This window comes from Thermobia domestica, chromosome 14 (genome assembly GCF_964235325.1).
Source record: "Thermobia domestica chromosome 14, izTheDome1.hap1.1, whole genome shotgun sequence".
NCBI lineage: Eukaryota > Metazoa > Arthropoda > Insecta > Zygentoma > Lepismatidae > Thermobia > Thermobia domestica.
The window spans coordinates 167,190,404-167,204,224 of record NC_137467.1 but is presented as its reverse complement, the minus strand read 5'-3'; the positions used below and the strand labels follow the sequence as shown (position 1 = coordinate 167,204,224).

The following is a 13,821-nucleotide window of genomic DNA, read 5'->3' as shown; positions in this document are numbered from 1 at the left end:
ATAGTTTGGAACTACACGTTGAACAATCACTCGTGAACATCAGTCTTCCTTATTTGTGACTTACGAGATTTTTTTTTTAAAGTCTCACCATCTAGAATGGTTTAATGTCAGACCAAAGTAACTCATGAGAAAAATTACCTCAATTGAACAATATTAACTGGTGCCCCAAGAGATTTCAAATTCTGAGTGCATTCACAGTATATGAGGCCAAGTTACCGTGTAGCTTTGGAAACACAACTGTACGTAATAAACAGATACTGTGAAGCTAGTAATTATTAAATGATTATAAATAAGTTTGAAACAACGCCACATCTGTATTTATGGAGAAAAGTTATCCATAAACGTTGTCACACGACCTTTTCCTATTAAGAATTTGGACCTGAATCCAAAATGCAGGACTTCAACACGCCCACTATAATGGTACTATACAGTAACAGATGTAATTCTACCTACATTACTCCGATCCAATTATGGTGTCAGTTTTATTATTTTATTACTTTTTTTGTGGTTGTCAGATATTCCATTTTTCTTTTCATTAGATTGACATTCGAAACAACAATCATTGAACATTTCTTGACTTATTTTGAGTTTAGTCAGTGTTCCTTTCAGCAGCTGAGCTATATGGGACGTGGTCCTATAGCTTAACGTGGGATCCGAAGCACATGTGTTCTTGTCGGATGAACGAATAATATTGTATTATCTTTTCAGGCTCTAGTAATTTGGATACAACGATCACTCAAGGCACGGAGAAATTTATAAAGCAATCAATTGAAACGCTTCTGCTGCATAAAAGAGCACTGAAGCGTATTCATATACAGAAAAAATGATGTTTTAACAAATTTGTAATTGTAGCATCGTCCTATGTTTTGTGAAATGTTTCTAGTGGATACCGTAAAACGGGGCTACTTTGACATTTAGGGTTACTTTGACATAGAGTGGGGCTACTTTGACAGATGAGCAATTCGTGCTTCCTGTGAGAATTGTCGCATATACTTTCATAGATAAAGGCTGGTATGGTGTCTACGGTGCAAATTGCCGGAGGGGATGAGGGATTTCTCCCATTGTATTTCTACCTCCTCTTAATATCCTTCCTGTCCCCCAATATATAATATAAGGACTTCTAGATCCACCACTGTTTATTCCCCTCCAAAATAAATAATCGAATTCGCACTCTGACGGTATAAACAGTGGATTCAATGTGTCCTGTGCAAAAAATGGGTGTATGGGTTTTGTAATGGTGGATCAAAAAAAACCTCAATATGCTTGTTATGACTGAGATGTTGACGACTAAGGTTTTCTTTCCATCGTTACATGTAAAGATAACATACCGGTACATACGGTATGTAATTATGTTAAAAGTAAAGTAAAAAAAATAAAGTAGAGTAAAAAATAAAGTAACAATGTAAGGTAAAGCACCGTGTATGTTCAAAGTAAAAGATGTTAAAAGTAAAGCTTTAGAAAAACTTGTATAGTGGTGTATTATGATGTACCACAACAAAATAAAGATTTCGTGCTTATCAAGTATACAACATACCGTACCTTACACATAACCAAAACAGTGTTTTATACACTTTACATAAATTCCATGTCGAAATAACTCCATACGTTTAGTAACTTTGACCTTATGCAGCAAATACATAAGATGTCAAAGTAGCCCCACCCCCGGGGATACTTTGAACGATATTTCTTAATTTCTTCCCGCCAAAACTTACTTGTAGAAACTTAGGTTTAGTAGTGGATGTGATAGCCTAGATACCTATTGTTATGATGAGAATAGTACCATTCATTGGTTGCAGAAAGTGTCCCGTGTACACATCTAAACTAGTCCAAAACCTGTCAAAGTAGCCCCGTTTTACGGTACATTATTAATTTGAAGTTCTTTGGAGTAACAAATATATTTTGCGTAAACATGCTTAATTTGGTAGAATATTTTTGCGCAAACCGTTTTGTGGGTACCTGCATTTACTTTATCATTTCCGGCGCGTATTATTCGAAAAAGTTTTCAATACAGAAATTGCATACAGCACTTTTTTTTTTTTTTTTTTTTTTTTGTCCAGCGTCCCATGATTGTGCACTGAGGCTAAGGGTGGCGGTGGTTATGAAAAGGATACGATGGAATGATGAAAGTGGGAGAACCCCGAGAAAACCCACGCGCTCGGTGTTGGTTCACAACATAGCCTAATTAGTGGGATCTGCGATCGAACTAGGAACTTCACGCGCCAGAGGTGAGCGCTCTATCGTTGGGTCAGCGTGGCCACAATACTGATTTTATAATAAATATATATATATATATATATATATATATATATATATATATATATATATATATATATATATATATATATATATATATATATATATATATATATATATAACCCCTTACGTGGGTAACCCGTAAATACATGCGCCCCCTATCTTGTATCAGCTGCGTAATTTCGAAACAAAAGGTTGCCTCAGTATTTTTTTGGATGGGGGGGGGGCAATTTTAAAACTTTCTTTTAATTCTGAAGAAACGTGTGTTGTTTGAAAGTGGCGTTACCCCTGAGTAATTTAATACTATTTTGGGTGACGTTTATCAACGCACAATAATAATAATAATAATAATACCCCAGTGCCTAGAAAACGTCATGCGTAATATTACGGGCAACGCCACTCCTACAAGAAAATTTTCCAAAAATTACACGCGTAAGGAGTTAAAAGTGCTAAAAAAAATAAATAAATAAATAAAAATAACGCAACATAAGTAGATACAGTATTTGGATCATAATATGAGCTCCTTCGTGTCTATATAGTTAGCGCACATATAGACTAATTCAGCGGGGGATAAACGGGTTCGATTCTTGGTGAGAGATCACGTGGTTCGGATAACCGTCTTGTATTACATCAATACTGAAAGAGACAAACTACAAATCCAGCAACCAACTATTTTGCCTTAGTGACTCAGAGAATAGGTCTGGATTAATGTTGTCTATTCTAAGTTCGTGATATTTCCTCTAAAACTTCTTCACATTCGAGTAAGACGAAAAATTATCTTGCACGGTACTAACCAGACTACAATGTCATATCTTGTGCTGCCTATTTTCAGATTATCTAAGCGCACTAAAGTGTAATATCCTGTACTATCTATTTTCAGATTATCTCGTACAGTTCTAAGTGCACTACAGTGTAATATCATGTACTATCTATTTTGAGATGATTCTGTACAGTAAGTGCATTACAGTGTAATATCGTGTACTATCTAGCTTGAGATGATTCTGTACAGTAAGTGCACTACAGTGTAATATTGTGTACTATCTATTTTGAGATGATTCTGTACAGTAAGTGCATTACAGTGTAATATCGTGTACTATCTATTTTGAGATGATTCTGTACAGTAAGTGCATTACAGTGTAATATCGTGTACTATCTAGCTTGAGATGATTCTGTACAATAAGTGCACTACAGTGTAATATCGTGTACTATCTATTTTGAGATGATTCTGTACAGTAAGTGCACTACAGTGTAATATCGTGTACTATCTATTTTGAGATGATTCTGTACAATAAGTGCACTACAGTGTAATATCGTCTACTATCTATTTTGAGATGATTCTGTACAGTAAGTGCACTACAGTGTAATATCGTGTACTATCTATTTTGAGATGATTCTGTACAGTAAGTGCACTACAGTGTAATATCGTCTACTATCTAGCTTGAGATGATTCTGTACAGTAAGTGCACTACAGTGTAATATTGTGTACTATCTATTTTGAGATGATTCTGTACAGTAAGTGCACTACAGTGTAATATCGTGTACTATCTATTTTGAGATGATTCTGTACAGTAAGTGCACTACAGTGTAATATCGTGTACTATCTATTTTCTGATTATCTTCGATTCGATTTTAGTGTCCCTTTCAGCAGCGAGGCTATACGAGACGTGGACCTACAGCTTAACGTGGGACCCGAATCACGAAGTACTAAGCACCACAGTGTAAATCCTGTACTGTCTCAGATTATCTTGTACAGTACTAAGAGCACTAAAGTGTAATATCCTGAACTATCTATTTTCAGAATATCTTGTGCAGTACTAGGCACATTAGTGTAATACCCTGTATCGTCTAATTTCAGCTTATCTTATATTCACTTCACAAATCTGGCTACACTATATGCATTACTTCATCTTAGGAATACTCTGACCAAACGAATAAAATGCAATTCTTACACAAATACGAAATCATTTTTATGTTGTTACTCACTCAATTTAGTATCTCTTACATAAGGTGCGTGACCGTATTACTGTCTGCCATAACACGAAGTAATTTTAAGCAACATAACGGTCAAGTATGTTAAATATCTTACACAATTAATACTTTTCCTTACTTTTACTTATATTAGTGAAATCATGAACTGTTATTTTTACATTCATATGAATATTACATAAAACATTCATATGAAATAATTTTGTGAATGTGGATGTTACAGTGTTCGTTCGTTTATACACACATTTTTAATCACGAGTAACTTAACAAGAAAATTACATTATTCCATGCTTAATTAAGTTCTAAATAATATAAAATAAAACTCTCAAGAAAATTATCGTGTATGTCCTCTTGTACGGTAAAATTAATATATGAGTCTCACAGACGTAAGCTCTCTGTTTGAAACCTATATAGTAAGTAGCTAAGACGCGTACTCCTAAAGAAGTGATTTTTTTTTCAACGAATTTGAAATGTTCGTTACAGAATTCTCTGTCTGTCTCTCTCTTTCTGTGTATGTGTTTGTCTCTTATTTGCCAATTTTTCAATTGTGAGCAATCCATTCGATATAGCATCAAAAACTATCACAAAGATGGGATGGAATTTTTCGCGTCACTCTAACCGTTCCTGAGATTTTGGCCAAAAAATTTCCGATTTGGAAGATTTAAAGAGCCATATCTCGGGAACCGTAAGTCATAGAGGGGCAATATTTTGAGAATTTTTCAATTTTGAGCATGTCTTCGAAAAACAACATATCGTAAAAAGTTTTAACAAAACTCTTAAACAAAGCATGTGAAAAAAAAGTTAATACTCAAGGAAATTATAAAATATAAATGGATATATATATTACAAGCAGTGCCGTATTTACGATTTTGTTTCGGGAGGGGCTTTGCTAACTTTCGGGGGGGGCTTTGCCTGGAAATGTGAAAATTCTGCAAGATATTTCATTTACTTTACTATACTAAGTAAGATTTCGGGAGGGGCTTAAGCCCGGAAGCCACTCCCCTAAATACGCCACGAGTATAATAATAAGATACATAGAATAATTGGTATAAAGTCTATATAAGTTAAAAAAAATAATTCTTTTTAAGTTAGTTCTGGCAATGCTCTTGCAGCACTATCAACTTTTTTTTTTTTTAACTTTTAGTTTATCGTAGAATTCGAACCCAAGTGTCCAGATCGGAGATCGAACTCGAGACGATGTACACACAAAGCTATTTTACTATTCGTTAATTCAAAATAATTTCGAATAATCCTAATGAGAAATTGCATACGACTTGGTCTAAATCTTAGGCACAACACTCACATGTTACGTTAATGAAAAGACATATAAAATCAGCAATAACTTACATCGCGGATGCGGATATCCGCATTAATATAGAGAAATCCACCAGTTACTACTATAAGATATTTCTTCGTCTTTTCTTGAATGAAGGAAGGGGGGAAAACTGCAAAGGGTGGAGAAGTATCACGCAAAAGTCTAGCTTTTCTTTTAAAAGGGGAATTAACCTAATTTCGATGCTGCTTATATCTTACTGTGTTACTCTTAACTTTTACACTCAGTCACTTGAAATTTCACCAGCATTTGCTACGTTTTTAGGTTCCAAACGAACTATTTCTCAATACACACCGTCCCAGGATGAAATGAACTCTTTATTTTGGGGAAAGGAGGGCAGAATCATACAGGTCCATAAAATCTTTGGTATGAACAAAGAAAAAAAAAAACTTGTATCGAAGTTATTTTCGCAACATTTGAACGCAACACAGAAATGATTCCGATACGAACGCTCTGGGAGCGAAGAACAGTCTTCCTTACGCTGATCATTCGACCCAAAACTTAAACAATTGAACGAATGGCGCCATTATGTGTCACTACGAGTCATTACGAATCAGAACTTCGTCCCCAAACCCAATAATGTCAAGGTTGTGGTGGCCACTGTATACAACTATGGTCGTTCTTATTTTAACGCCTACCGTCCTACTGTTCATCTTTGGAACGTAACCTGCGATTAACAAGGCGAAAGAAGATGCAATACTATCCGTAGAATCACTTCATCATTTTGCATGACACTAGCACACACGACGTAACCTTCACTCATTCGATGGGGCCAGGAAGTCCCTAATATCCATCATATTTCGCACACTTATACCTCTGTCATTTTGATTTAGTTTCTAATATCAAGGATCTACTTCGTGCAATTCTTTTTCGAGTTGCTCACAACATTCTTCAGGCAACAAACTGGCCCATTCGAACCATGAACATAACAACCACTGCTACAGGTATATTATAATTTCCTCATCGCTAGCAACAGGTTGCAAGCCAACGTTGGTGACTACATCGAAGGACAGTAGAAGAAATCTCACCTACGTATCTCCTCTGAATCAGTTGTACATAAAAAGTTATTAAAATTACCATTAAATTTCCAATCCTTATAATATTTTTCACATTTTATGATACAAATAACAACCTCCTAATCTCTTTAATCTTTGATCCTAATAATGGCCTGATTTCTAAAACAAAACTCAAATTTCAGCTTGAAATACTTCCTGAAACTATGAAACACGATTTTGAGCACGCAAAAAGGAATATACATACACTTTGTAACTCTCAGGAATTTCTGAAAGTTTCTTTCGTGCATGACAACCAAGTGATACTATATCTATCCATAAGAACTACTAACTACGAATATTTTTTTCTTCTCAATATAACTTACCATTCTGTCACGTTCATCTTCGATACCCGCAATCAGTTTGCCGAATTCACGCAAAGATCCCGAAATAACGATCTCGTCGTCCGTCTGGGTGGTGCCGATGCATTCGAATTTAAAATTCTGTAGACTATTTGCAAGTGTCCGTTGCGCGCGAGATAAATCTGAAAAGAATAAAAATAATTACAATTAGACAACTTTACATAAGTAACGTATAAAGCTTAAAAATGATTCATATAACTCTCTCTACACTATTTTATATATATATATATATATATATATATATATATATAGGCTCCTCCGGAATCTCACTGTTCCTGTGCTCACAGATTAAATCCTGTTGAATAAGGTACAAAACAGGACCCCTCAAGACCAGAAAGTTTATTAGCACTGCTGTAGTTCTAAAAATTTTCACAACATATACGCTGTTTTGTGAACGTAAATAATTGACATAAAAGACATATGTCAGTAGACAAGACATAATACTCCTTGGATAAACCACTCCATTTATAACATAAATGGTTGTAGGTACCCAGAAGGAACCAAATCACTGCGAGAACAGAGAAAATCACGCAAGCTCTCGTAGACATATTCACTGATCAAAACAACACGAACTTGGAAAGACAGAGCTTAAGTGATCCATCGATTTTCTTTATCAGCCTCTCATTCTCTTTTGTGATCCCTTGTGGCTATATGGTTAGCACATTCGTCTTGGCACGGGAGATCGGGGTTCCATTCTCTGCACGAGCTCACCTGGTTCGGATTCTATGTTAACCTGTAGGTCAACGTCTCATGCAGCCTCGATCTGAAACAAAGCTAAACTCGAAACATATCTACCTAATCTCCTTTGTGATCGCGGGGAAGCACCGTGGCTCAGTGGTAGACTGCTTACCTCTGGTGCATAGGCTTACTGGGTCGATCCCCGGCCAAGCAAGATTGTGGTGGATAACATCGTGTCCTTGGGTTTCTCGGGGTACTCCCGTTTCCTCCCATTTTCTACTAATTCCACCAATTCTTCCATTATCATTCACTTACCTTAATCATCAGTCTCCCTTAGCCTAAAGAGTATACAGGGACGTTTGGTTAAACTAATATTTTCCTTTGTGATCACCAAATTGTGAGAGAAAACTTTTTTGTATGATTGATATAACTGCACAGCAGCTAAGAATAGAATAGAAATGAGCGTGAAATACTCATTTCATCACTGGAGTCATGGACTGGTTAAATAAATAAGTAAAGAAATGCAAACGAAACAATACTATCGTATACGCCTTGATGCAGGCGATGTACGGTCCTAGTAGCAGGTATACCGTAATCAGGCCCGTATTTAGGCAAGTGCTATTCTGTGCTCGAGCACAGGGTGGTAAAATTTAAGGGGCGGCAAAATTTTGGAATTTTTTTGTAAAATTCACAATAAAGTAATATTTAAAACTAGCAACCTGCAGAGTCGCGCGCAAGCGCGATACAGTATGTTAATGTGCTTAATTCGCTCTAATTACAATAGTTAATAACCTGCTACCTTGTCTGATTATTTTTAAAGTCATCCTCTTCCACTCCCACCCCTAGGAGTGAGGATGAACTTGAACATAATAAAAACTGATACTCAGTGACCTCGAAAACTATCAATTCTACACTAATATATGTCGTTTTCGATTACTTTTAAAATCTCGCCCCCTCCCTGGGTAGTGGAGTATGACATTGAAGTTGAATTGGTTAAAACTGTCACTATTCATCTCAACGACACCAAACACTATATATTCAACTCTAATATTGGTCGTTTTCGATTATTTTAAAAATGCTCCCTGTTATTCTTATGGGGACTTTGCACCCCCATATCTCAGCTCAGGTGTGACCTTTGGGTCATTTCTCTGAGAGCTTTAAAACATATTAAAATTTCATGTTTCTATGTATTATGGTTCTCGAGTTGAAAAGCGCTACAGACGGACAGACAGACACTTTATTGTATTAAGTAATGTAAATGTAAAGTTTTATAAATTTATTTTTTACTAAACGCAATATAATCTTTAATTATGAGATAAGTTCCAAATAAACAATGTCAAAAACACTGCTTAGTTTTTTAAAAAATTCCATATTTTACTATTACATTGATAAGAGTAAATATTTAAGAAATTCAATCATAATTCAAGTGAAATTATGAAATAAAAATGGCATAACGGTTGAATAAGAATAGAATGCATTTTCTCCGGACAGTAAATTAACAACTACATGAATAAATTACATGCTAGTATTGAAAGAATGCTTCTCCAATGAATGGGTGGTTTAAGCTCGTTGCCTTGTAATCAGAAAGCCCAGGGTTCGATTCCCGGTGGAAACACAAGTGGTTCGGATCTCAAGTTAAGTCCCGTCCTTAGTACGTCATTATCATTCTATGGAAGGCAATGGCAAACTACCATGGGTTTACCTTGCCCAGGGACCTTCGGGCAGAATACATCATAATCATCATTGAGAGAATTAGCCCATTTAAAATTACGTAGTAACTGTTGTAACTTGTAATACCTGCAAGAGCTGGTATGTTCGCAAAATTATGGCTTGTTTCCTTGTTTGAGACATAAGTTTGTGTGGGGGTTGGCAAATTATTTAGAGCACATAAGCGCACAATATACAGAGCGTTCAAAAAGTCTCTATACACCTGAATTGTCACATATTCAAAGCAACGAGAAAATTATTTTACTCAAAATTTATTATATTTTATGGCATAAAAGCACTATGTACAGGGAGTAGCATATACACACATTTTCACAGCAAATGTTGGAAATGTCCCCCATGAGCCTCCAAACATACTTGCACACGTTAATTCTTGTTCTCAAATACTCTCACAAGTAATTCATGTGGAATGCTATGAGCAAAATCTCGAATAGCTGTTTCGAGTTCTTGTAGCGTGTGGCATTGACGTAACCTGATAAATGGAACCAGGCCTCATAAGTTAATATATATATCCAAAACATCGTCAGACTTGTCCATAACAAACCGTGTAAACCATTCACAATACTGCACTCGTTTTACACTGTCGGGAGGAAGTTACTGCTGCACCGCTCTCACCTTATACGGGATAAGACGCAGTTTCTTACGAACCGCCTTTTGTGCCGTACCAACAGTTATTGCTTCTTCCTGGGCAAGTTTTCGAAGTGGTTTATGGGGGCTACGTTGCATTGCATCCGATATGTGTAGCATTTTTTCTTCATCGAGCACTGACAGTCTACCACTTCGATCATAGTCCATTATCGTTCCAATGTCTCTAAATTTATCGATCAGTGCCCTTACAGTGTGACGATTCGGAACAGGTGTATCCGGAAACCTAGCTGCAAACTTGATCTTTGACTGTCTGTTTGTGCTCACCTTGTTCACGGAACACATGTTCAACCAGGAATATTTGTTGTTCCAAAGTTAACACCATTGTTTCAGAGACCGCTAACTAGATCTATCAATCACTTCAACGTCACTTTGCCGACTGGAATCTAAGAAGGGAACTTCACGCAAGGCGATAATATAGCAGTGTTGCAAACCTTCGCATAAAATTTTATTTCATGTGACTTTGAATGCGACTTTGACTTGCCACGATTCAGGTGTATAGACTTTTTGAACACTCTGTATAAATACGGGGCTGATTGTAATGACTAAGATTAAGCAGAGGATGGGCGGTGTATACCATCGTATAACCTCGACTATAGTACTGTCCTGTTTACTAGACACTTCAGGATTATTAAGGACTACCAATGCTAAAATCGATTTTTATGACCATATACAGTGGAGTCTCGTTAATTCGAACTTGGATAATTTGAAATATTGGATAATTCGAACAGATGTCCATTCCCCACGAAAACTGTACTGAAAACAATAGTAAAAAATCGTGGATAAATTGAACTTTTGAACCTATGTTTTGGATAATTCGAAGTAAATACAGTTGAAATTTTTTAATGTTGGACAGATGTAAACAGGGAAACAGAGTTTTAACGTGTTTTCAGTTATCCAGATGCAGCCATAGGGAAGAGTAATACAAAAGATAAATTTTAAAAAAATCTACGTAATGATAAAGATGAAGGTGAGTTCGGGAAGAAGTAAAGATAGGGAATGTGTGCCAATCTAATTTGGTTTCAGAATTGGTTGAAAATTTAAGATGAATTATTGATAAAGTCAACCAAATGTTATTAATATCATATTCCACGCAATACATGAAATTCAAGATTAATTGAACGTACAAAAGCAATCAAATTTAAGCAAATGAGGTTTACGACTTCTTAAAAGTGAGAATAGAATATTTAAATTGTTACTGGTGTTTAATTGTTTGGGCTATTCACTGTAATGTATGTTGTAATGTTGTACGTAAATATATTTTCCATTGTACACGTAGTTTGAATTATGTGGAGTCAGTGTCGTTTGTTAGTTTGCGGTATTCGATCACGCAAATAATAAACTGCTTTAAAGGTAAAGTCTACACCATATAAATATGTTTTTGATGCACAGTACTTTGGTTTGTTTGTTGTTATATATGTGAAAATGAATGTTGTTGGATAATTCGAATTTCGGATAATTCGAAGATTTTTCGTGTCCCCTAGGACTTCGAATTAAAAAGAGTCCACTGTATATACTCCTATCCATTCTTGTGTATCTGCTAGTAGTAGAGTCGATTCTTCATATCCGTTTGTCCGTATGCGATTTAACATCCCTTGCAGTATCAAGGCTGCAGGAGACGTCAAACTACAAACTTGCAGGATCTGAACTACATGCCCCACCAAGAGTCGATGCCGCGCCTCCTGTACTCAAGAAAACTATATAAGGATGTACTATAATCACATTTGATGTTACTTAACGAGTTGACAATTAACAACAACAATAATAACAAAAAGGATTTCTACAACTTCCAGTTTAGTAGAGAGATGATTAGGGTGATGAAATCTATTGTTGGGACGCTTAATGGATAACTCCGTCTCGCTGTCCATGACCGTTTTTATTTATTTATTTTCTATGACACTTGGAAGTGGCTTATTTCTATCGCTTCAGATTTGAATATCATTTCCATCAACGAACTTTGTGTGACTCTATACATTCTGGCTAAAACTGATGGTGATCCATCAAGTAGATCTCAATATCCTCTGTAGATTCAAATAGATCTCCCGGACAGACAGGGTAGATATAAGTATATAAACGAGCTCTGGTAAATCAAACTCTCTAAAAATTAACTTAAGGGAGGAGATGGAACCTATTCTGAAACGTTTAATCAATCAATCAATCAATAATAATAATAATAATAATAATAATAATATGTTTTCTGGTATCTATTGGCGCTTTTGTTCTGCCACCTGACGACACATAGAGCGACGAATTACCCTAGTTATTCTACACGACTTTCCAAATTCTGTATAGCATAGTTTGGAAGTCTTAAACTACATACTTCAACACTGTTATAACTATAGGATTTCCAGACGTCCCGGTTTTGTGGAGTCGTTCCCGCGTCTCAGTCAGTTTTGTGTTTAGTTCCGGTCAGACGGAGAAAAATGTCTGAAAAGACATCTGAAAAAAGCTGGGCTCATCTTTTCAGATAGTTTAAAAGCCTGACCTGAGCCTAATCATGGAATACATATACTGTCTTCCTGGAACGTCTGTTCCAGCAGAAAGAATATTTCTTTGATGGACAAATCATAAACAGATAAAGGAGTTTAATGGAAGAGTCAATAGTAAGAGAACTAATGCTCTGCAACATGAACTTTGCAAAAACTTGCACTGAATTCTTTGATAAAATAAAGAATACTAAGTGTTTTTTGATATAAGCCTGAATAATGTGTAGTATTTCTTCCTTTTCTCTTCGTTTTGTGGATGCTGTAGTTAGTTGTTAACTTCTGTCTTGCTAAAAATTAGTTTTTGTATGTATATATTTAAGCAGAGATGAGTTTCAGAGAAACTGAACTGCTTGAGAAATTAGAACACCAAAATTTAACCAACTAACTAACTCTATGGCCTATGGAACCCGGAGGTTCAGTGCCGCGTTCACAAAAGCTCTCCACTGACTTCTACCCTTAGCTAATTGGATCCAGTTTCTACTTTGCATTCCTATCTCTGCGAGATCCATCTTAATATTATCCTCCCATCTGCGCCTAGGTCTTCCTAATGGTCGTTTTCCTATGGGTCTACCAGTCAACACTTTGAAAGCGTTTCTACTTTCCTCCATTCTAGCTACATGACCTGCCCACCTAAGCCTCCTAGACTTGACGACCCTAACAATGTAATATTTATGTTGTGTAAGCTTGTGTGAATTCTTAGTGGTCTGTAACAATAAATCTTACATTACAATTTTGAAAAAGGTGCACTATAAAATTTCTTTGTGCATGTGTCTTGTCGAGAATATACCACCAAAATGTTTCATAAAATACTCGTATTGGCATTAACAATGTTCTGATTTGGAGCTTCAGAAATCTGACAAGTCTATACAACCATGTCCAAATAACGTCGTGTATCTGTCTTATCTGTAGCACAACACAGCAACTCGTAGTGAGTAATAACGTTGATGATGCTTTGTACTGTATTATTAACGAATATATTTGTTGTAACAACGCCTGTAAATTCTTCCCATTGTAGTTTCTTGACGAGTGACCTTTATAGCTGTATTTTGCTGTTGTATTCTGAATTTATATGAAGAGAGCTACTGTAGAAGCAGAATAAATATATTGACGACCTGACTGCAAATAGGTCCTTTCTTCAGAGGCTTTTAAAACCCCGGTTGCATCTCCAGAACTGTAATTCACGGAGGAATCTTTTAGCTACAGAGACGGAAACCGGGAAGGGAAGGAAGGAAGTTAACTCTGTGGCAAGGTCACGTAAGGCACGAGAGCGAAGAATGTACGAAACGTGCTCCGAATGATTG

The 13,821-nt window shown here is 36.1% G+C and overlaps 1 protein-coding gene across 3 annotated transcripts in view; it reads right to left on the bottom strand.

Annotated features, from left to right (window-relative positions):
- Graf (GTPase regulator associated with FAK) overlaps window positions 1–13,821 on the bottom strand; it is a 329,103-nt gene that overhangs the window by 244,123 nt on the left and 71,159 nt on the right. For all 3 annotated transcript variants that reach the window (XM_081739156.1, XM_081739155.1, XM_081739157.1), the window contains exon 2: window positions 6,951–7,108. In XM_081739156.1, the coding sequence (XP_081595282.1) occupies window positions 6,951–7,108 (158 nt within the window). The remainder of the gene's footprint in view (window positions 1–6,950; window positions 7,109–13,821) is intronic.